The 25,864-nt window shown below is 41.9% G+C and overlaps 1 protein-coding gene across 1 annotated transcript in view; it reads right to left on the reverse strand.

Annotated features, from left to right (window-relative positions):
• Window positions 1–25,864, reverse strand: part of DGKQ (diacylglycerol kinase theta) — a 257,471-nt gene that overhangs the window by 143,134 nt on the left and 88,473 nt on the right. Inside the window, exons 3-6 of the mRNA XM_077475396.1 lie at window positions 25,233–25,335; window positions 10,326–10,411; window positions 7,050–7,175; window positions 933–1,086 (exon numbers count right to left, since the gene is read on the reverse strand). Of these exons, the coding sequence (XP_077331522.1) occupies window positions 933–1,086; window positions 7,050–7,175; window positions 10,326–10,411; window positions 25,233–25,335 (469 nt within the window). The remainder of the gene's footprint in view (window positions 1–932; window positions 1,087–7,049; window positions 7,176–10,325; window positions 10,412–25,232; window positions 25,336–25,864) is intronic.

Here is a 25,864-nt window from a genome sequence, read left to right on the forward strand (position 1 = left end):
AGCAACAGCTGGAGGTCCACTAATTGCATATCCCTGGTTTAGGAGATATCCCCTGTATCTGCATGTGCCGACGTCACACGGAGGCAATTGCATATACGTGCCATTTGCTTCAGTAAAGGTGCCGTTACTGGCGGCTCCCACGCACATGCGCAGTAGTGAGGTCATCGCGGCTCCAACCAATCACAACGCCGGAGCCGCGATACACCCCGGGGAGAAATGTCGCCGCCCGGTGCTGGGTACAGGCACCGTGGCTTGGGCTTCGATCTCAGGTGGGTATTACATAATGAGCTAGTATGCTATGCATATTAGCTCCTTATGCCTTTGTCTTGCAGGTGTTAGTTTTTTCTTTTTTTTTTCCAAGTTGGGTTACAGCCAAAGGATCTGCTACTGACAGCTTGGCAAAATATATTACAACATACCCATCTAGTGGTGTCCATGCCGCAACAGATCAGGGCTGTTTTGACGGCAAAAAGGGGGACCTACACAGTATTAGATGGATGGTAATAAATGTATGGCTGATTGCGCATGTGTTAAAATACTATAGAATTTCATTAAAAACAAAGATAATACGTTTCCTATAAAAAATAAAAATAAAAGAAAGTAAAATAAGCCGCTGTCGAGCTTAGTTTGACCTCTCTTATAAAGCAAGGATTACCACCCATTTCATGTTGTGTCTCAGCATCACAAGTTTCTTTCTAATTTTTAACAATTTAATACACTGCATTAAAATATAAAAATAAAAATCTTCATAACATTTTATATTCCGATTTTAGCCTTGTACCAGGGAGCGGAAATGTCAGAACCTTTCTTTTTTAATAAACTGACTTATAAAACGTATAAACTCATGAAAGTGAATGAAAAGAGCACTGCCAGAATAGGATTACGGCACCAAACCATTTTTAAAACCAAGAACAAGGCAGATGAATACAAACCTGGCTCTGTTTGAAGATTCTCCGATATTCTGAAGCACTGCAGTTTACTAAAGTTGCGAGACTGTAAGTGAACACAGTTTGGCGGAAGTACCATATTTCTTAATCTTCCAAACGTGCACTCATGGTTCAGGATTACATAACAAGCTGCATGTGCCTGAAAGGTGGATATGAAGAAGACAGTTAACTTCACATGAAATTCAGGAGATCAAATCTTGTGTGAGGTCATTTTACAAAGGTTATTGCTGTGGTTAAGAGATGTTGAGGTGAGGGGTCAGTAACTATTCATTTTCAGGTGTGATAGCCTTTGTGGGTGTAATGAGCCTCAGCAAAAAAATAAAAAAAAACTATGCCAAAGTCTCTGTTCTGAAATTAAAGATGGAAAAACTTCCGTGCCCAAAAAACTAATGTAAATGAGATGGACAAAAGTATGGCCATAAGAGCAGATAGTGAGACTAATGCCCGTACACACAATCAGAAAATCGCATGGAAAATACCGCTTTCGAATCGATCGTACAATAATCGGATCATTCGAGCTTCCGAGAGCCAATCAGGACAGTTCATCCGATATTATTATTATCGGACATGCACGGAATTTTTTTTCGTACGATGCCAGATCGTACGATTTTCATTTAATCAGTACAGCTATCGTTCAAAAATGCAATACAAATGCATTACAACGCATGACATCACTTCCGAATTTTTTTTCTGTCGTGCGGGAATTTTCGTGACTTTAGTAAACTCATCAGATTCGATCTGAGATTAGCATGCAATAAAAAACGGACGATCGTTCGTCCTATAACCTCATCGTGTGTATGGGGCATAAAGCCTCATACACACGATCAGATTTTTTGGCGACGGTTCGTCCGTTTTTTTGTGGCATGCTAGTCTCATGTCGAAAGTGAAGAGGTTACTCACCATACGAAAATTCTCATACAACAGAATATAACATCAGAAGTGACGTCATGTGCTGAATAGTTTTGTGTGTATCCTTACATTTCTGAGCATATGCAGTCTTGCTCTTACGATTTTTTTTTGGACAAAAACCACACTGATTAAACGAAAATCGGACATTAAATTCACACCCGACAAACATTTTACAGTCTGCACATCCAGCTTTTGTCTGATGAAAAACCGGAAATTGGCTGTTGAGCACCATACTAATGATCCGAAAACCAGCAGATCGTTCGGATAAAATTTTACTTCCGATTTTCATATCGCCTTTACGGACCTTTAGTCTTGTTGGAGCTGATGCATTGCTGAAGCACTAGGACCTTGCTGGCTCAGGGGGTATTGTATTGTTCTCTACTGAAATAGAAAAAAATGCGCCCACTAACATGAAGACTTTGCAACAGCCTAGAAATCTCTATTTGACAATGACCATTTGTGGCAGTTAGAAGCACCGATTATCCAACTCTACAATCTCATTCAGACCTGCAGAAGCTCTGGTCACCCTCCACAACAAAAACTGATGCGCAGTACATCACTTTTCAGAGGGCAGAGAAATGCCACCTCCTCACTGCCGATTTTTAAACTCTATAATTGTACCATAGTTATATTAACTTGAATGGGTTGCATTTGGCAGTGGTATTGCCTGCCAAACGTGACAGAGTTTACATTTCTGCTGTGGCCATGGCATATGTGCAGCTCTGAGCGGCTCCATGTTCCTGTTGAGGTGGGCTATCAGGGGTGGTAAAACCACAGCTTAACCTCCTGCCTTTACTACCTCCCGGCTGCACATTTGAAAGAGCCTCAAAAGAATGTCACACTGCCCTAGAGAAGTCTAAACTGATGGTCAAACCAGGTGTGTTGCTTGTAACTAGGCCATTAGACCACATAAAAACCCACACAAAGGAGGTTTGTGTATTTAGATTATAGTTCTATATTCCCTTACATTGTATAGCACTGCAGAACATGTTGGCTTTGTGTAAATCAATACGTTTCACAGAGTATTAAATCTGTGAATTTGTGGAAAGACAGAATAGGCCTAGTCCAGCACCACACTTTATTATAACTGAAGGGCCCATGTTAGCAAAATGTAATGGGGAAAGTTTGCTAAACCTGGAGCAGACAGAATCTGGAGCATAAATGTCAGAAGCTGAGATTGGTTGCCAAACTTTAGCTTGTTCATCTAAGCTTTGAAAATGATAGCAGAACTTTACCAATAACAACCTTTTTTTTTATCAAGGAACATACCTTCCACAATAGTAAATATGCTACCAAAATTAATGGGTGTTGTAAATTGCCTTCATTGTTGCTCCTGTTTCTTCTTACCGGAGGCTGCCATTTTTCTGAAGCTTAGAGCCCCTGAGCAGAAGGCCTTTACTGGCTCAGCGGAATGCCAAAAATGGAGAGCAAATGCGCATGTGCAGAGCAGGTTGAAATAGTGTATCACTGGATTTTAAACAGTATAGGTACTTATTTTTAATGTTTTACACAGCTATACCTGCAAAAGGGGCCAGCCTGAAGTGATCTAGTAGGCCTTCATTTTCTAACTAAAGTTCCACTTTAAAATGTAAATTTCCCTTCACAGAAAATTTATAAGGTGACCTTACACTGGACACCTTCCCCATCCCTCCAGGTACTGCTGTACTGTAGTTCCAAAATCTGGTTCGGTCAGGGACCGAAAGACACTCCACCCGCCCGGGGATTTTAAATCCTAGTGGTTTAATCTGCTTTCAATACCTATCAGAGTTTATGGACAAGAGACATTCTAATTGGTCAGTAATGTCACATGGGCGGCACTGACCAATCAGAATCCATCTAGTCCACCCTATCAGCACTGAGAGGAGGGAAAGCCAAGAGCTTTCAAATCCCTGAACCTAATGAAGCGGCACTCCGGTCCCTAACAGAGCAGAATCATGGGACTACAGTACATCGAGACCAGGAGGTATTGGGATCCAGTGTAAGGTCACCTTAAAGATTTTCTGTAAGGGTGAACGTACACTTCAAAGCTCAAGGCCGATTGGTTGCCATGCACATCTGCTCCAGCCTTAGTGAATTCCCCTTAATGGGTTTAGGCAGACTGACTCTTATTTAATCTCATAACGTGATTTTCTATAATGCTAAAAAACTATTTATCACACAATATGTTCATTTCACAAAGCTAATACATAAGGAGAAAGATACCTTTTTTCAAAAAAAGTGAGTTATTTTTAATTGAGTACAAGGAAACTGGAAAATTGCAGTCACATGGCTTATATAAAGATCCTTATCCTTGATTTAAAAGGATAAGGATCCTTATCTTTTGAGACTAAAATATACTGTAGTTAAAAGGGTTAGTTCACCTTTTAAAAACTGCCTATGCTGTTAAAGGGTGTCTGCAGATAAAAACAAGGTGTGCAGCTCTGACTAAAGTTAAATAATGTTCTTGCTGTGGGTGTAGTCCCTTTATGTACCTCATAAAGCCTGACTGCAAAACTTCTAGGACATTGCTAAGAGAAGCCTAGTGATACTGTTCACCATCACAGGAGTGAACTCTCAAATGCTGAGCTGAGAGCTACTGCATCAAGGAAGAAAAAGAGCATGTAAAAGGAGCTTAAAGAGGTGTTCCCGGTTAAAAAAAATAAAATAAAAGTCAGCAGCTACAAATACTGCCACCGACACTTACCTGTACCAGGGTCCAGCAAAGTGGGGGATCGAAGCCCCGCTCGTCTCCCCCTCTGTTCGGGGGCGCCGGCATTGTAACTGTGGGCACCCAGCTGGGAACCCACTGCGAATGCACGAGCGGCGCCACGTGCCGTGATTGGCCACGTAATCATCTGGGACCTGTCATGTATCCCAGATGATTGACAAGAGGGAGGGGGCAGAGCTGAGCCCTTCCTGCACCGAGGGAAAGGGACGTCAAGCGCCCAAGCACTGAAGGAGGCAGACTACGAGGGACCCCCTAGCAACAGCCATTTAGAGGTGAGTAAAAAAAAAATATTCCAATTTTGTTTTCTTTTTTTTTCAGGCGCATTCATGCATTTTTTTTTTTTTTGGGAGTGTAACACCACTTTAAGTCAGAGAATGAGCTCACGCCTCTGATGGTGAAGATATACAGTAACAGTAAGTTCTATGACAAAGTGTTACTGGCAAATTCACCAGGTGAAAATACAGAGGCAAAGAGGAAAATTAATGCATCCACCACATCTAAGGTCTGGTAAGCTGCAATAAATATCATTGTTTCTTAGGGCCCATGCCCATTTTACAGGCCTTTGACTTTCTTTTTTTTTTCTGCCGCTAAATGCTACTCTATTTTATTTTAGCCTGTGTGTCCATGTAGACCTGCTGTAGGCATTTACCAGCAGAAATCGGAACGCATAAAATTCATTCAGAAAAGCAGCATTTAGGGTAGAAAAACCACCTAATGTGCCTAAACTTGTGTGTAAGCATACCTCAAAGCTAGGAGCGTTTAGCGCCTGACTGTTCATTCATATCAATGGCCAGAATAAATTACTATTCAGGCCATTGAAATTAATAAGCATCTGAATGCCTCTAAACATGCCTAAACCTGTTTGAAAAATTTGGATTTTGGTGCATTTTTAAACGCTGTTTTTCTTTTTTTGTAGGAGAGAGGAGCTCAGAAAAGCCGTGTATGCATGTGGACTTAAATACGCTTCAATATTACTTGTGTTGAAAATACATATTTGGGTTTATTTACTAAAGCTAAAGAGGGCAAAATGAGTCACATTTCTGCATAGAAACCAATCAGCTTCTAACCTCAGCTTGTTTAAAGTGGTTGTAAACCCTTACAAACCACTTTGACCTACAGGTAAACCTGGATTAAGGCTTACCTGTAGGTCCCAGAAATATCTCCTAAACCTACATGGTTTAGGAGAGATATTTGCCGAAAGACAGGCACCACTGTCTACGGCGCATGCGCCGTAGACAGCGGTGCACAGGCGCACTGAGCGCGCCACTGTCTACGGCGATATGCCGCGAGTGGCGGCTCCCGTGCGCATGCGCGGGAGTGACGTCATCGTGGCTTCGCCGAATGACAGCGGCGGAGCAGCGAGACCCACCGAGAAGATGGATGTTCCGGACTACAGGGGATGTCTATAAATTTCCAGTCATTTACAACTGAAGACCCCCCTGGTGGTTAAAGACAGAACGGAGGCTGTTTGCTTGGTTTGATGTGCTGTCTTTTCAAGGAGTGGAGGTGAGAGTTTTGTGAGCTAATTTCTTCTCGGGCTATAAGAACATCTTTCACCGGCTCTTTCTCTGATTTTTTTAAATACCTCTGGTGCCATTGAACAATATTCTTAGACTTCATATGGACTATATTTTCTGCCTGTTTTTTGAATATTCATTATTATTTATTATTTATTTTTAAGCACGTAGCACTTTATACATTTATTATTATACAGTGGACTTGCGCAGGATCACCATTTATTTTATTTATTCACTGTTTGGTATTTTGTGAAATACTACTAGGTCCATTCACATGTGCGTTTAGAAAAGGTTTTTTACAACAAACCAAGAAATTGTGTGTATCAAAAACAGTCTTTCTGCTAATTTTTGTGTACTTGTTGTTTTTGTGTAAACAGGCATATATCAAAGCATAACATACAGAACACAGGAACTTACAAAGTTCAACTTTGAAAAGTTCAGACAATATCAGACATGAGTATGTACAAACTGGGCTGATATTGCCTTCATCACATGGGGTGTCACCCCTGGAAAATCCAAATTTGGAAGATGCACACAGTGTGTCAACTTCGCTGGCTCCTGTGTCAGGTAAGTGACACATAATGGGCTACTATGCGATGCATAGTAGTCCATTATGCTTTACCTTTGCAGGGAATCAAAGAAGAAGTAAACTCATCAGGGTTTACTTCCTCTTTAATTAAGCTTTGGCAATAAAACCTGGAAGCCGATTGGTTTCTCTGCAGAATTGTGACTCATTTTGCCCTCTCTAGCTTTAGTAAATAAAACCCATTATGACAGAACTGGCCTGTTAGGAGGTGACAATGCCAACTCACTAACTCCCAATGAAGTGTAACTGGTCACCCTTGCTTTCATAAACTCCAACTTTTTATGTGTAATGTTTAATAAAATAGGTATTGCTAGCAAATAATCTGAATCAGAGACTCAGCAATCACATATTTCCATAGCTGAAATATAGGCTATTAGATATACCTGAATACCGCACCATTCACATCTCATGCCAGAAAGGACTTCAGAAGATCCACACGTTTTTTTGCAGACTTCACAACGAGCATTTGAAGACAAATTTCCCTCTCTCCAGTGATGGTGGTATGTATCCTGATGCACAAAAAGAAGCACTGTATTATTAGTAAAACAATAAAAACTGTTGCACAAGCAGGTCAGGCTTCAGAACACCTAGGACAAGGCAGCAAGTAACATCATCCCTATCCCTATGATAGTTTCCTTTTAACTCAGATGCTCCATGTGTACATTCCTGTTCTCAGTTGGGGGGGGGGGGGGGGGGGGGGGTTCATGGGATTTTTTTCATAAGCATCAAATTAATGCAGATGCAAAAATGGTGATAAAATAATGACGCTGATTGCAATTGTTTTAGCAATGCAAAAACATTTGTGAATTTGTTTCTGCATATTTCTCTCCAACATTTACATATCAAATGAAATAGAAAAATTCATTGCCCATTCTAACAGTGGTATACAGCACTGCAGTTCCATCTGATTTCTACATGTACTTCTATAAGGGCTCATTTAAACTTGCTTCAACTTCAACACACATTAAATTGCCTACTGCTTCAACATGCTTTTTTTGATGTGTATTTGATGCTTTATTGGTGCTTCAATGATACACTGTAGATGCTTTTTTTAAGTTTTAATAAAGCTTGCCAGATGCCCTGTGTGTGTGGATATCTCATACCTGCAATAACTCATAAACAAAGCGCAGCTAAAGCTTAAAGGGATTGTAAAGTGAATTTTTTTATTTTTTAAAAATAACAAACATGTTATACTTACCTCCACTGTGCAGCTCGTTTTTCACAGAGTGGCCCCGAACCTGCTCTTCTGGGGTCCCTCGGCGGCTGTCTCGGCTTCCTCCGGCAGGTGCGTCTCACGTTCATGCGAGCTCCCTCGCATGGTGAGAAGCATCTGCGGGCGCGCTCCCGTGATACAGCCGGCGGCTATAGCCACTCGCTGTATCACACGGCCCCGCCCGGCGCTCCACGTCAGTGGATGTGATTGACAGCAGCGCGAGCCAATGGCTGCGCTGCTTTCCATCCATCCACTCCAGCCAATCAGCGGCCAGGCTGAATGGTGGAAAGGACGTCGGGGGACGCGCGCGGGACTTTCGAGGGGTGAGGTAAGTAAAATGGGGGGGCTGGGGGCGCAGGCAGTGTCAGATGTTTTTTCACCTTAATGCATAGAATGCATTAAGGTGAAAAAACATTTACCTTTACAACCCCTTTAATAAAGGCCTCTCAAAAGCTGCAGGTGCTGCAAGCGAACTTTGTCATAGACTCCTATGGAGGCTTTGAAGCACCACTAAAACGAGTATAAGTATAATTTTTAAAGCAAAGCAAATGTGTGAACAGGACTGTAAGCTAACCATTTTATTTAGTAACGAGGGCTTTGATTGGCGTTCAGAGTGCTTTAAAAAAACGTGTTCAATGGCATGTTTTGAAGAAAGTGTAAACAAGCCCTAAAAGTCCTGCCTGAGATCAGACATAAGATTCCCCCTATCGCCATTATTAGCCATAACTTCTCTCTGTTTTAAGCTGCCCAAAAATAGTTCAAATTTTTGCTGACTGTTCAAAAAAAAAGAACAAAAACAGAACAGATTTCTGCATCCACACAAAATGGATGGGCAAATCCTCCCTGCTGTGTCTTTGTATTCTGACAGTGGGAAAATTTGACCGGTTCTTACTGAACTCAAAATTTCAAACCATGTATGGCCAAATTGTATTTTATGTGTCAATTTGTCACTACGGACTTGACTTACCAGAAATTTGAACCCAAGTTCTGCCTACTTCATGGCATCCTGTCCTATAAGAATGTCCTTAACGTCCATTATAGCACACTCATAGGAAGGAGGGTTTTAAATAAGTGGGGCTTAGTCCAGAATTCAGGGAAGTCAAGTTTAAAGTAACAAAACAAATCTAAACAAAGGGTCAAATGGAAAAAGGCTTTCTGGTTACCAAAAGATATATTAGTCACTCCTCAGCATCGCCTCCTAGGAAGAGTTTTAGTATTAAATGTTTAAAAGCATCACACTAAAATGACCAACAGTAAAGTGAAACCATCATCTTACTGTGCCTGTCCCTACCACTCACAGTTATAATAAGCTCATTGTTTATTCTACTACATCATTCAAGAGTTTCCCCTTACATACATTTTTTCTGAAATCTTATTTTGGGTTACATTATGCTATAGATTTAGATGCCAAGAGTGCTTTGAGGAGTTCTTAGTTGTTCTCTAAACAGAAACCTGGCTGAAAATCCACTGGGCTACTCTAAAAGTTGGAAGGAAAAAGGTGAATTAGACATTTCCATATTACTCATTGGTGTGCTTTTTATCCTGCCATAACCCATTCTAAAATTTCATACCAAGCACTTCTATTCCCAGTCCCACTTTACTGAATCTGTACTATGAGAGTTATTCAGTACTGCAAAATGTGAACAAAACCAAAAACCACCAATCAGTGTTTGTTTCATACACTGATCTTAAACTAGTAAACTGGTGATTTTCTGCTTTGGTTTACTACTGCACATCATTCTTTTTTGCACCACTTTACTGTATGACTACATTTATTTTTTTTATTTTTTTTTAAAGGGGTTCAAAAATACATCCCCATAACTTTAGGAAAACTGCAAACTTTTCTATAGGACAAAAAACATGCTATAACTATGTTTCTAACACCCATAACTTTTCATCTGCACTCACACTATGGTTCCACAAATGTGCTAAAAATCTCACAATTTACGGAACATGCAAAAACCGCGTGTCAGATTAACAGTGCCACGCATGATAAATGGCAGGACAAATGCACGGTTAAAAAATAAATAAAATGTGTGACACTTTAAGCTCAAAAAAGATACATGAGCTACTATGCGGGTAAGAGCAACCCATTAAAAAAAAAAAAAAAAAAAAAAAGAGCTGTCCTATGCATGGGGTGCAATGATGCGCAAAAACATACATATGCCTGGTGTGATTTTGCATGGGTTAACAAATCTTTATAATGTAAATTCAGCCTCAAATAGTTTATCGATCTTGTGTGTGGTCAGTGACCGCTCCTCTGCTAGACACTGCTTAGTATGTCTGAAGCAAACTCTCACTCCTTTTCTCAATGAGGAAGTGCAATTCTATGCATTATAGACCTTATATTTTTTTTACTGAAAAAATGTTTTCTTTAATTCAGTTATAATTCTCCCTAAATTCACAGTCAGTCAATGGCTTTGTAAAATAATCCTAATAAACTTACATGGTCCTGCTGTCCATCATGGTGGCATTGCCGACAGTCACTGCAGGTGAAAAAGACACAATCTGTGTGCACATGGAGCTCACAAACTAGAAAACAAAACCCAAAAACTGTAGTAAACATTATTTACAACAAACATTAACAAAGGCAATTAAAATAATACAGAATGCTAATGTTAAATAACTGTAATTTTACCAAAAATGATAATGCCGTAAGCAAGTCATACAGCTATATCATATGCTTCTTAGGGTTCAGTGAAAAGTCCACGGGCCACTGTTATTTTAGAAAAATGCTCTCATCAGCCCAGCTGCTCAAGTCAATGATCTCAAACATAAGGCCAAGTTGAATCTTCAGTGGCTGCAGCAAAAGTAAATGAAGGTTCTGAAGTAGCCACCATTTCCTAGCTTCAATCATCAATGAGCCACTTGGGAAGACCTGAAACATTCATGCTAGAATAGCAAATGATTTACAGGATCTGGATGCTTTTTTTAACCTCCCTGGCGGTACGATTATTTCAGATTTTAGGTGCTGAAAGCGGTTTCATTATTTTGCATGGAAATTTGGCGTTTTATATTGTAGGCCTGTAATTCTTAGAAATAACTCACTTAAATCTGTCCAAACCATTAGACATCCTGGGTATGATAAAGTTTGAAACACAAAAACATAAATTATAATATAATAAATAACTATAGTTAAAATAATAATAATAATAAAAATTATTCAATAATGTAATCAAATCAAAAACAATGAAATTTGCTCAGTTGCAGAATTGTCGCTGTCCTTACTTTTAGTGTTTGTTGATGAGTTTCCCCACAAATCACCATCGCTCAATTCTGCATGTGATTTTAATTTATTAGCGCTGTTTTCTAGCTGGTCTAAAACCACTTGACATAAACTGACATTTTTTGGTTGCTATGGACAATCCCCAGTTTTCCGGCAGAAAAAAATGTATAATATTTATATATTTTATAATATAAAACTGCATGCAGGACACTGGACAAACCACTAGGGACAAAAGGGATGTGTAATTTGATACAGTACTGTAATCTGTAATATTACAGTATACTGTATCTATACAGTGTTTTTTACTTTTTCAATTTGACAGATCGAGCGAGATGCGGCGGCTCGCCGATCACAGCGGGCAGTGGGGAGCCATAGCAGGATACAGGCGACAAGGTAAGTAACCTCTACATGGATCCTGTGATGCGATCCAGAGTCTGGCTGGGGGTTACCGTTTTCGGTACTGAAATCTCACCCCGAGCCAGACTCGGGAATACCGCCAGGGAGGTTAAAAATGGGCAGCTTTACAACATGATAAAATAAAGGGCCTCATTCATATCAAAAAGACTGCAAACGATAATTGATGGTAAAGAGAGCATTACAAGGTATTATAATTTGAAGTTTAAATTAAATATATTATATATATATATATAAAAAAAAATCTATTCCTAGGCATATATATATATATCTACCATAGGTAGATGCTAGAGTGAGGTTTTTTTTTTTGGTAAGGAACTGTCAGTACAGGTAAATTTAGGCAGGCCTATGCTGCAAGCTAGACCTGTTTGTTTTGAATTGGGGGCAGGGAGTGGTTAGTGGAGTAGTGACCACCTGTGCTCTAGTTCTGAGGCGCCTCCCCTGCTTCCAGGGAGAATGTTCTGGAAGAGGGGCAGGGCGTAGAACTGGAGTGGCAGGCAGCTCATGTGAGGAGCCCTGACCAATCCCAAACTGGAATTGGCAGGTAACAGGCCACTGGGAGGAGTTGTCGGCCGGGAGAAGTAGAGAATGGAGTACTAGACAGCAGCAGGAGGGCACCCCTATCTGGGGCGGGTGCGCAGATTGTGGGAGAAGGCCCGGGAGAGCTGTGAAGGAGCTTCAACCTTACACGGTCATGGGTGAAGTCCTCATTACATGGTCATTGATGAGGAGTTCCTGGAGCAGAGGGGCAAGAGAAGCCAGCGGAACGTACAGTCCAGTTAAGTTCTCCATCATGGACTCGGGGCAGAGAAAGGTCGGTGAGTGTACCACAGTGGAGGGCTGGATTTGGAGACATGACAGGAAGTCTGTGAGGGAACTTTGTCCTTACACGGTCATGGATGAAGTCCTCATCAATACACGGTCATTGATGAGGAGTCCTGAGGGCGCAGGATTTGCAGCCTGGAGTAGCTGGGAACAGTAGTCCACTGTTCAGTACACGCTACTAAACTACTAGGCCTCTGGGGTGAGGTACTGCAGACCTCTGGCCTAGTAGCAGTAACTAATCATGGTCAGCATTAGAGACTATTCAGAGTGGGATCTTTTACATATAGAAGAGGATGTGACAGGAAACATAATGTGCTTCAGAATAAGTTTGTGCAGGAGGGAAGGATTCCTGGGAGGAATAGTCTGCAGGAGTTACGCAGAGGAGGAGCAATAATCTGCATGGTGATGCAGGGAAGAGACTCTAGATGTTATATATGTGCATCATTCCTTCAAGGCTCAAATAAAGCTCTAATTGATAGATATGATGGCATAGTAATTTGCTCTATGGGCATCCCATATACCCCCTTTCCCCAACCAAGCTATACCCCCCAATAAACAAAAAGGCAAATGACTGTTCAGTGAATCAGAGGTGATAGATGGAGGTCTAGCAGCAGGGTGATATGGTGGATGTTAGTAACTAGTGGCAACACACCGTGTATATATATATATATTTTTTTTTTTTATTGAGTTACATTTTACATTCCCTGGGTTCCTCCCTACCCACTAATCAACATGGCAATACATTTTTAAAATAAAAAAAGTTTCTCATTACATATCATATTTTAGACCACAGGTGTGCGCAGCCTATTGCATAAGGGTGTGCACACCAAAGCTCAAACACAGGTGCCTTTCTTTGCAGCCTCAGCTGCACTGAACAGTGAATGAATGGGAAGTGCTCTGTACTGAACAGCTTCCTGTTCATTTGCAAACGGAAGCATAGTAAAAGCAAGTTTGCCATGCTTTGCTTATGAATGAACACAGTGAGTGTGTTCACTATATTCATTTAGAAAAGTAAGATGCTGGTGAATGACATATTGACTAGCCCTTTCCCCCGCTTTCCATCCTGAAACATCCCTGCAGTAGCAGAGGGGAGAGGAAGGAAGCCAGCAGTACCGCAGGAGGGGAAATACATGGGGGGAAGCCTGGTGAAAGTAAGGGGAATTGGCACCGCACAGAGTGATTAGGGTGTGCCCAGGCACACCTGGCACATCCCCTGCGCACACCTATGTTTTAGTCCTAGTGATGTGCACAATAAGGATTCTGTACATAGCTCCTTAAGAACATCACAGCACCTTGCCTTAGTACTCCTCTGCAGAGCCACAGGGTTGATGCAAACAGAGAACTGGCTCTCAGGAGGAGTTAAGCAAATGTTGAAAATACCTTGATGGGTGGATGCCAGTTTGAAAAAGAGGGTGTTCCTAGGCAGGCTGTATTTGCATGAAAAGTGCCCTAGGTAATGCCCACATGTGATGATGATCCTCCATGACTGAAAGAACCAAAATAAATGAAAGGGACAGACTAGGGACAGTATGGCTGGTGAAGAAATGGCTAGATGGTGCTGGACATCCTTCAACCAAAAAAGAGGGAATAGTGTATCTGACTTGCTGCAGCTTTCAATGCACCCTGTGTGAAGCGAACAGTATGCAATGAAGTCAAAATAAGCAATTTCAGTCCAGAGGAGCCTGTACAAGACTGAAGGGAAGTGTGAAGTGCAGCTTTAGAAATGAAGGGTACAGAAACTTTTGAATGGGATTATTTTATTATGTCCTTGTATTGCTATGGTGTAAAGTAAAACCAATTGATTTAATGTTTTCCCAAAACAGTTATATTGAAGGCATGCCATGAAATATAACTGTCACAATCATCCTCAGCTGAACTGTCAAGCCATCAAATGACTGGTGTCATAACTCATCACTTGCGCAGCACCATGGCAACTGCAGCTCAAACAATATATAAAACCGTAGCGTCCTAGGCTGTAAGGATGGGGGGGGGGGGGGTTAAGTTCTGTATTAATGATTGTGCTATTGCTACCCAAACCTATCTGGCCATCTCCTACTCTCTCCAATTTCAGGTGACCCTCGAAAACTCATCTATCTAGTGAAGCCTATCCCATCTCTACCTAACAATTTTTTTTTCTCCAACTCATCTCCCACAGTTATTGCCTTTTTTGTTAGTTGCCTCTCCAAAAAGATTGTAAGCTCATACCCTTTTTCACTGAATTATATTGTACTTGTACCATCTCCCTTTTTTTGTAAAGCTCTGTGCAAACTGTTAGTGCTATATCAGGGGTAGGCAACCTTTAAAAAGGTTGGGATCTACCCATACAACATAGAAGAGATCAAAGCGGCACCTTTAAAAAAAAAAAAATTTAACTAGCAATCCCCCAATAAAAAATAAAGACGATATAGAAAGATCTAAAAAATATAAACTCAGTCTACAGAATATCTGGTACTGTGGACTTATTTGCTCAACTAGTTTCAGGCCTAGTCTGAAACTAGTTGTAGTTTCAGAGTAGTCTGCTCTTATTTCTGACCACTAGTAGTAGTAGTAGGATGTAGGGCAGCGTACAGGGGTCAGTAGTATGTAGGGCAGTGTACAGAGGTCAACAGGATGAAAAGAAGTGTTCAGAGGTCAGCAGTATGAAAAGCAGTGTATGTGGATCAGTAAGGCAGAGAACAGGAGTAAGCAATCCAGAAGTTAGCAGGGCAGAGGGACAGGGGAGGTCGGGAGTGCATGGTACAGGAGGGAACAGTGCAGGGGAGGCAAGGAGGGTGCGTTGTGATGTTACTATGACTGATGTGTAGAAATGACCATTAATCCAGGGAACAATTAAAAAGAGGGCTGTTGAGTATACACACACACATACTAATATATATATATATAGGTTTGAGGTGCCCCAGGGAGTTATTTGTGAGGAAACTGGCTTTTCAGTTTCCCCGTTGTTTACAGAAATCCAGTTGGGGACCTGGAGCCCGTAGATTCCATAGCGTTATGGGTGGGACGGAATCTCCAATCCTGGGACCAGGTTTTTGGAACAGCCTGGCTGGTTGATTGAGCATATGGGTCCTGGGCTTATAACAGAGCCAGGACCAGGGTTCTGGGCTCCATCCTCCCGAGGAGTCCAGGCAAGCAAGGGAGAAGCATGCATGTCTGTATGGTATAGCCAGAGGGCCCAAAGCTGTGGGCTGAGCAGCAAGGAAGCTGAAAAGAGGTACAGTAGTTGTACGGAAGTTATATGGCCAAGAGGGCTGAAGTGTAAAGCCTAAACGGCAGTACTGCTGAAGAGAGCCAGGTGGCTTGGTATTTTTCCGTTTATTATTACATTGTTGCTGTGGAAAGCTGAAACCCCTGTGTGGGCAACCCTTCTGTTATTGGACTTGTTTTCTTTTTCATTTAATAAAAGTGGGCCAACAAGCCCTTAAATGGCATGGACTCTGCTCACTGGTGTTCTCTACACAGAAGCTAAAGGAGAGAGAGAGAGAGAGAGAGAGAGAGAGAGAGAGAGAGACCTGTGCAGTTTGGCACCTCTGGGGGAAATCACTTGGTCAGCAAGACAGGGATCTATTTGCAATCTACTGGTCACCTTGCCACGGTCGACCAGTAGATCGCAAAAGATGGGTTGCAGACCCCCACGCTATATAAATCCTGCATAACAATAATGTGTTGGCAGTGGCACCTATTTAAGTTTAAAAAAAAAAGAAGAAGAAAGTTTGCTCACATATGTCTCCTCAAAAAAAGCTTCACATCTTACAATTTTTGGAAAGAGATTATGGTTTATTTAACAACAAAGCATAAGGCAATGATAGGCGTCAATTCATAATAACTACTTTGAAATGAGCATTTACTAATCTAGCATCAAAAAAATGGTCTACGTTCCACCCCAATCTCCTTTTTTCAGTTTTGGGTGAGACACAGCAGAGCGATTATCAGTCAGCTCCAAAGCCCATAATAAAAGGTGTCTCTCTCTAATGCCGCGTACACACAATTGCAATTTCAGCCAGCAAAAGACCAATGAGAGCTTTTCATCGGAAAATGCAGCCGTGTGTATGCTCCATCAGAATTTAGCCGGCCGAACTCCCGCCAGCAAAAATTTGAGAGCATGTTCTCAATTTTCCAGGCGGAAAAACGTTCTATCGGAAATTCCAATCGTGTGTATGCAATTCTGACGCGCAAAAGCTCACGCATGCTCAGGTTCAACTAGAAGATGGAAGCTATTGGCTACTGGCTATTGAACTTCCTTTTTCTAGTCCCATTGTACATGTTGTACGTCACCGCGTTCTTGACGGTCGGAATTTGGTGTGACTGTGTGTAGGCAAGACAGCTTGAGCAGAATTCCTTCGGGGAAACGCAGCATAAGACCTCATGCACACTAGACGATTTAATATTGTTTTTAGGGACGCCTTGCTCCCCCCCCCCCCCCCCATCTACCATCCCCTGCATGGTAATCATGTAATCATGTGTCCATGCACACATAGGCTTTTAGAGGCAGGGACATTTAAAGGCAGAAAAAAATAACACTGTCAGTGCGTCCAGGAGCAGGAGTGTTTTTGCAGAAAAGAGGCTTGACGCATGTAAATGCTAGGTGCGTTTACCACTTAAGTGTTAATTCATTTCAATTGGTTTCATTGTTCCTTCAGAACAAGCCGCTTGTGAGCACCACTGGGGCACACAGGGCGGTGGCGCCATGTGTCACTCGGACATACCGCATCTCCGATAGTGGTAAAGTGCCCAATCACAGCTGATCACAGTGTTAATAGGAAGTGCCAGTTATTGGCATTCGTCTACTCATGCTGTCACACCTATAAGCAGCTTTCCTGACAGGGGGGATCTGCACTGACAATAAGTGAATTGATTATCAGTGCAGTCCCATCAGTGATGCCTGCCATTGCCCACCAAAGATGCCAACCAGCAAAAAAATAAAAAATTGTTTGGGTGTAGCATTGCATGACTGCGACAGCGCTGAAAGCTGAAAATTGGCTGGGCAGGTAGGGGGTACACATGGATTTAAATTCAGCCAGTTCAGCCTGTCTGATAGAAGTCGATCAGTAGATTGACTTTTGTTAAACAGGACTGTGGGAAAACTTTCATTCAGTCAGTCACTGCAGTGCTAATAGCACAAAGTAGTCCCACTGTGTGAATACAGTAGCACAGTGGGGAGGATTCCACCATCAACCTCGCTTGTGTGGATCATGGAATCCATTCTTTTTATAATCTCTCGTACTCGACCAGTTTCTGCTGAAACAGACAAATTTTAGCCCATGTATGGCCAGCCTAATGCCGCGTACACACTGGCGGACTGTATGGCGTACTTAGTCCGTCAAAACACATTTCAGCGGACAGTCCGCTCGTGTGTGGGCTTCAGCGGACTTTTTCAGCGTGCAGTCCGGCGTACTAAGAATTTCGGATTTTTCAAAATTCTGTCCGTCATACTTTGGTTTCAGCGGACAATCCGCTCGTCAGTATGCTAGTTCGACGGACTAAGAATGGCGCATGCCCAGAAAGGATTTACACGGCGGAAGGGTGCTTTGCTGTGTATTGGACTTCCTATTTCTAGTCCCGTCGTACGTGCTGTACACGTCATCGCGCAAGCTTTCGAAGGACTGTTTGGGTATCCGTGTGTGGTCAAGTCCGTTCAGTGGAAAGTAGGATGGACTGTCCGTCGGATTGTATGACGGACTAAGTACGCCATACAGTCCGCTCGTGTGTACGCGGCATTAGGATCTCAGAAAGAACAAGGTTTATGCAAACCAATAGCTCAAATTATTTGAAATTAATCATTTGCCTATAAGAAAAGTAATCTACAAGTGGCATAGATTTCAAACTGCTAATTTGTCTAGCATTGGCCCGCCCAGAAAATTCAGTCCCAGACCTGACCATCTGATACAAAAAGGAGTCTTCAGGAACCCCAATGGTTACACTACAGGATTCTCATGTAATCCTTTCAACAGTTGGTGTCAAAGTGTGTGCATCTACAATCAGAAAAGAGATTGCACTAATCTGAACTGCATGGTAGGTAAAAGCCTCCAAGCTGTCCAAGAACAATAGAGAAAAAATACACTTTGTCATTTAACATACAGGCAAGGCCTTCCGGAAAAAATGAGCTGTGGAGTGAAGATGAAGTTGCTTGCCACACTAACAGTAAACATGATTGATGCAAAATGAAGACAGCGTTTCCAGAGAAAAACCTCATACAAACTGTGGTCTTGGGTTCCGTTGCTGCTTTAGGCAGCTTGCATTCACTGGAATCAACTATGAATCCTTTATTGTACTGTCCTAGTCAAAGCCATGATTTGAATCTCATTAAAATAGTTGGGGGGGGGGGGGGAATTCACACACATCTTGCAGCTGAGGGAATTTTGCATGGAGGAGTGGTAAAAAAGTTTGTCAATAGTGGGCAGTTATTTAAAACACCATCAAGAAATAATTTCAGCTAAGAGGGGGCGGGACCAATTTGGATGTACTTACTTTTTCCATGGTAAGTTACGGCTATTGATATTTTCATTAAATGTGTTTGAACATGCACATTTTACTTGTGCTTATTTACATATATCACCTTTATCTGTAGTTGCTGTTTACATAAATATATATATTTATTGAATTGACAAAATGGTGTTATCACTGAACTTTTAAATTGATGTTCGTTTCTCCCTTGCAGAGACGGAGAGACAGGCTTTTCCTTCCACACTGGCTATGGTGTAGAACGCCATTGCCACTGAGAGTGGCAAAAAGTTTCAAGTGTCTTGGATTCTACGAGAAATCCCTGCAGTATCCAAGACACTTGTTTTTTTTTGCTGCCCGAGTGCAGAGTGCTTGAACAATTTGCATTCCAGCAACTGGCACTGTTTTAACAAACAATATGAAAAGCTATTGCAAATGCTTCCTCTGATGCAGAGCAGCTACTGGCTTCCAGCCAACACAGGCACCTACTCCTCCATACCCTTCTCCACCTAACACTCAATGTCAACAGGTACAATCATTACTTCCTTCGTTCAACCCTACCTCTATTGACAAGGTTTCTAAACTTTTCTCTAGCGTCCACCTAACCACCTGTCCTGTGGATCCTATTCCCTCGCAAATGTAGATATAGGGAGGTGGGAGTGGAGACTTCAGAGGGGCGTGTAAGCAGGAGGCAAATCGATTCCCTTAAAGGGGTTGTAAAGGTTCATGTTTTTTCACCTTAATGCATCCGATGCATTAAGGTGAAAAAACATCTTATGATCACTGGCCCCCCAACCCCCCCTGTTTTACTTACTTGAGCACTGGAAAGTCCTGCATCGCAAACACGCTCTTCCTTTGCCGGTCTTCTTGGCTCTTCATTGGATAGATTGATAGCATAGCCATTGGTGCTGCCAATCAACTCCAATGACGCAAGGCCCGGGAGTCGGGGCAGAGTCATGTAGTCGGTGGCTATGGACGCCGAATACAGGACTCGGGAGCTTGCCCAAAAGGTAACCCGTTTGGGAGAGCGCTTCCCAGAGTAGGTTATCAGAAGTGGGGAGGAGCTGAGACAGCCGAGGGACCCCAGAAGATGATTATCGGGGCCACTCTGCAAAACGAGCTGCACAGAGTGGAGGTAATGACACAAGTTATTTAAAAAAAAAAAAAAAAATTATATATATATATATATAAATAATATATATATATATATATATATATATATATATATATATATATATACACACACACACACACACACACACACACATATATATATATATACAAACCTTTAGGCCCCTTTCACACTGGGACGTTTTTCATGCGCTACAGCACAAAAAATAGTGCCTGAAAAAATCTGGCCCCTTTCACTCCAGTGTGAAAGCCGGAGGGCTTTCACACTGGAGCGGTGCGCTAGCAGCTCGGTGAAAAAAGTCCTGCTAGCTGCATCTTTGGAGCGGTGCCGCTATACTGCTGCTGCAGCGGCGCTTTGCGGGTGGTTTTAACCCTCTTTTGGCAGCTAGCGGGGGTTAAAACTGCCCCCCTAGCGGCCACATACCGCCGCTAAAACTACAGTAAAGCGGCGCTAAAAATAGCACCGCTTTACCGCCGATGCTGCTCCCGCCCCAGTTTGAAAGGGACCTTAGTGTCACTTTAATTTGCATAGATTTCCTCTCACTTCCTGTTTGGCTATGGGGCAGGAAGTGAAGTCTCTGCAATGGGACAGGGATGGTAAAAAAATAAACTGGCAGGGGCTATAAGCCACTCTTATGCTATTCAAAAAAAAAAAAGAAGTGTTGCCTGTAGTTCTACTTTAAGCATAAATTTCTGATTTTATGGAGAGGACTAAGAAGATATAACTATGCCAATGGTGCAGTGAGGAAGGTCTGTGGTCCAGGATGACAGGACAGTCAAAATTAGAAGTGGTACACCCCCCCACAGTTGCGGAATGCCGGCCGCCTGCATACTTGGAAGCAGTGCAGCGCTTTATGGGGGACTAATTTGCCTCTCAGCCCAGTCCGCTTCATAAGACTGGCGCTACACTAACAGTGAAACACAAGCCGGCGGGGACTCTTTCTGTGCTGCCCCCCTGCAAAGTGCTGCCCTAGGCCTGGACCTTGTTGGCCTAGGCCCGGATACAGAGTTGTGGGTCAAGGACCCAGGACAAGCCTTCAGCAAGCCGATTGAAACAAAACTCAGACCTCCTGCATGGCATACATTTACTGAGTCAGCCAGACAGCTAACCTTTTCAAAAAAAAAGTTCAGCTATGGCAACCTATATATTTCATTAGTACAGGTTTCTATTATAGGAAAAGCAGGTATTTCCTTGCTCATCGTCCTCAGATTGATGGCAGACTGTCTATTACCAGACAGACAATTTTTCCCACAGACATTCTGATAAATGAATTACTGTTTTTCTCTGTGTCAAGGTCTACAGCAGCCAGAAATAAGAGATTATACAGAATCTGTAAAAAGTCTAATCATGGTTTAATATCATACATTTAATACTTTCTAATCTAGTCTACTGCATTTCTTAAATTAGTGAACATGAGAAATGGTAAGACCTAAACACTTTATAAAAACACACCAGGAATAGGAACCATAGGGAAGATTAGATTTGTCAAGCATGAGTAATTTTAGCACTACAACAACAAGCATCACATTGCACAGAAATCATTAGGGCAGAGGAAGCAGTAATTATTTATGGACATCACTCTGCTATAGGATAACATTGAGTAAATCCAGAAAAAAGGATGCATTATCAATATCCAGAATATTCTATTTATTCCGTACAAAGCTTATATGTTTCAATCTGTGCAGCTAATAGCTTTAGTTGTGGAAATGCTCTATTGTTAATTTGAAAACACTCAGAACAGGAAATTATTATTATGAAACATATTTAAAATGACATTAAAAATACATGAAATGTTAAATATAAATCAATTTACAATTTTTAGCTGATCTCTCTCTCACAGTACTCTTCCAGCTATCACACTTTGATAGTAAGGTCTCATGCACACTGGACGTTTTTGGATGTTTTTACAGCTGCTGTTTTTGGCTTCAGAGTTCAGATGTTTTTTTCTACAGTCAAACTCTCCTGCGTGTTATCTTATGTGTCCATGTACACATAGGCTGTTATCAACGGTTTTTGTCAGCGCCGTTTTTTTGGTTGGAAAAAACCTGAAAACTAGTGGGTTCTGATGAGTTTTTCAGCCGTTTTCAGCTGGAAAAAGACTCTAAAAACGTTGATAAACACTCCATTGGAGAAAAAAAAAAAGTAAAAAAAAAAAAACGCCAAGGCTGAAAAAAGCTAAAAAACGCTACTGCAAAAACATTGAAGAAGTGCAAAGCTACTGTCATTTTTATTATAACGTCCAATGTGCATGAGGCCTAATAGGGAAATCTCCTGAGCATAGTGGACTCAGGTGCGGTCTATGGAAACGGTAGCAAGGCATACTCAACATGTAGAAAAATGTGTTATGGTTTGCAACAACACTAGATTATGGTGACGGATGGATTATTTTACTTATTTCCTTTTTAGAAAGCCATTCACCACTCACTATTCCTTGAGAATACTTTCACTTTCTTTCCAGACATCCCAATCTTCTGCACTTGGTCACTTGCTTTTCCTTTTTGCAGTCATGGGGAATGAAATCAAGTGCTTGTCCTGAAGGGTCACATTGCTCTCCCATCGGGTGTAACCTAAACTCCAGATTTTTATTTTCTTATTTTTTTGATAATTTCACGGCTTGTTGAGCAGTAAGCTTAAAAGAGAAATATGGGATTCTAGGTTTTTTGCAGATTCATACTTAGCTGGATACCTCATCGGCCCAATGCTGTATCTTTCCCCCACCAACTCCAACACTGAGAACGGCAGTGTTTGATAGCTCGGTTCTCAGAACTCTCTGCACCCTAACTGTGGAGGGGATGGAGTGGCTAGCTCAGGCTCTCACCAGCTCACCGAGAGGCTGAGCCGGCTGCCAGTCCAGGCATGTGGGCGCATGTCAACCATATGGTTGGGATCTTGCCTGAGCCTGGACTGGCTCTGTGATGTCAGCTGACCGCGGGCGTCAGTGTCCTCCAGGCCCTATGCACGTATGGTGCTCCAATTTTAAAATGATTCTGTCTAAAATTGGCAGCTCCTAACATTACACTTCCTTATTCGGAACTGCTTTCCATGTGCACCCACCTCCCTTTTCAATAGGCCAACAAATCAATTACATATCTGGGGTTGTAGGTTACCTAGGAAATTGAGGACCTTTATTTCCTGTACTTCACACCTCTTAGCAAAATCAAGCTGGATCTCAAAAATGACATTCTCTGACCCGAACGTGGTTTGGGTGCTGCAACACCCTGAAAATTACAGCTCTCCTGTGGATCTTGTAAGTGTTGCAGGCCCTGCTAATTATTGTCCCTATGACCTTTTTCAAACAAGTGCGATCTCTTTTTAGTGATTTTATCTAGTCCCATAAACCTTAGAGACTGAGTTTGTCACTTCTCTCCCTTTCTAAAAGGAGAGAAGGCATAGGCCTCCCTGATGTATATAGATACTAAAGAGCAGTGCATCTCTCGAGGGTGGCAGATTGGAATAGTAATGAGGGCTCTAAGCAGTGGGTCTCTCTGGAGAACGCCTCCATTCCTTTTTAATCGTCACCATGGCTTTTTGTTAATTCCTGTGGACATGCGGAACCAAACTTGATTGGTGCCTCTGTATGGATAGCAAGATCAGTTTTCCATACAACGGATCATTGCCCTTGACCATGACACCAGTCCTCGGTAACTCTGACTTTACTCCTGTGTTCACAAACAGACACCTGAGGATAGACCAACAGGGGAAGTCATGCCTTCTGGATTTTTGGCCACATGGAGAGTTTCCTTCCCAGGCCAACAGGAATCAGGCTCCCAGAACCTCCCTTGGACTGTTATGCCCCATACACACGATGAGATTATCGGACGAATGATCGTCCGTTTTTTATTGCATGCTAATCTCAGATCGAATCTGATGAGTTTACTAAAGTCACGAAAATTCCCGCACGACAAAAAAAAAATTCGGAAGTGATGTCATGTGTTGTAATGCATTTGTATTGCATTTTCGAACGATAGCTGTACTGATTACACGAAAATCGTACGATCTGGCATCGTACGAAAAAAAATTTCCGTGCACGTCCGATAGAATACTATTGGATGAACTGTTCGAATCGGCTCTCGAAAGCTCTGTACTAACGATCCGATTATCGTACGATCGCTTCGAAAGCGGTATTTCCCGTACGATTTTCGGATCGTGTGTACGGGGCATTAGAGTACCGCCCAACTCAGACACTAATTGCAGACCTTTCAGAGATCCCATTATTTACCATGGTCCCTTACACCATTTGGGTCACTCTGTAGGAACAGGGAGCTGACCACACACACACACTCTTTATGCTATGGTTATCTGGCTGCACCCTCTGATAACCCACTTCCGTTGTTCTTACATCAATGGGAACTGGACCTGGGGACTAAGTTTACACCCGCTCAAGCAGATGAGATTTTTATCTTGGCCCACAAATCATCCTTAGCTAACCAGTATCAAGAGGTGGGGTATAAAATGCTCGAGATGGTACTGCGTACCTTACTTGCTCCAAAAAATGGATAGCAGTGTTCCAGACATATGCTGGCACAGCAACCAAGCAGTAGGTACAATGTCCCATATATTCTGTCAGTGTCCCCTTCTGGGGTCTTTTTGGGAGGATGTGACAGACATCATTAAACATCTAACATCAGTGGACCTAAGTGGGAATCCAGCGGCATGCCTCTTGCACCTGACGGGGAAACCTTTCTGGAAACACAAAAAAAAAAAAATCACTCACCATACACCTGGTGGATGCAGCTACAGCCTGCATCCCTTCACTCTGGAAGAAGACACAGCCCCCGACTAAGGTCCTGTGGTATGCTAAAGTTAATGATATCTTGCACATGGAGGAACTAACTGCCACCCTGAACAATACAAAGGAAGTTTTCAGGGAGTGTTGGCGGCCCTGGAGATATTCTTGATAAACCCAACCACAAAAACATTTTGTCATTGAAATAACTACTGTTACCCTTGTCTCTTGATACAAGGGTCTTTGTTCTAGTGTTTGGTTGTTTGGCTATAATGACAACACCCTACTAGTGAGTGGAATTTGGGATAATTAGGTCAGGTAATTTATGCCTTATACTTTTGTTTTTAAGTTTGCCAATGGCACCAGCCTACAGAGGCTGGCCCATGTATCAAATACAGCCTAGACAATATTTACAAAAAAAATAAAAAATTTAGATGACATTTTTCCTAAATATACAATATTTTTTCCCACATAATTTTCAGCCAATATAAAAAAAAGCAAGCTTAAACCGACATCTGATTGGTTAAGAGATATTACCACACTGCATTCATAAACCATACCTAAACCAAATGTGTGTCTATTTAAAATTTACCTTCACACCGTAAGGCCAAACTATCTTCCAGAAGTTTTCTACAAACTGCGCAGAACTTCTTTTTGTGATGTCCAGGTGGACGAAAGCAATGTGAAACAGGGACCTGTCAACAGAATTGTAAAAGTATGGTTACACTTGGGTTTAGTTATATTCCGGAAAACATTACAAATACCACAGAAATACAGCAAGTCTGTCTGTTCTATAGGCACTGTTACAAGCTGCAATGAGCCTAACCACAACAGGTGATTCAAGAAATTCCTGCATTACTGCGCACAGATGAAGGACATAGATACAGTTTCCGCAGAAGTTTGTTTGGTTTACAAAATACAAAAACAGCCACTTCTCCAGTGCTTTATTAAATTGCATCCACAATGCATGAACATTGTTTGTTAAGTATTCCAATGACCCTAGATCACACAAGTGCAGACAGTTCCAGTGAAGTACAGCCTGCTGCATTTGTTTCACCCGGAATATATCAAACCACGTGTAAATGCATATCATTCTGAACAGAAAGGATTTTTTAAGTGTCAAAATGCAAGGGAAAACATGCACTGAAACGCATTGAAAACACATCAAAACATGTGTAAACGCATATTCAAAATGCATCCAAATGCAGAAATTGTGATGTGAGC

The sequence above is a fragment of the Lithobates pipiens genome, unplaced genomic scaffold (assembly GCF_037356315.1).
Source record: "Lithobates pipiens isolate NorthernLeopardFrog02 unplaced genomic scaffold, aLitPip1_a1.2 Scaffold_13, whole genome shotgun sequence".
Classification (NCBI taxonomy): domain Eukaryota; kingdom Metazoa; phylum Chordata; class Amphibia; order Anura; family Ranidae; genus Lithobates; species Lithobates pipiens.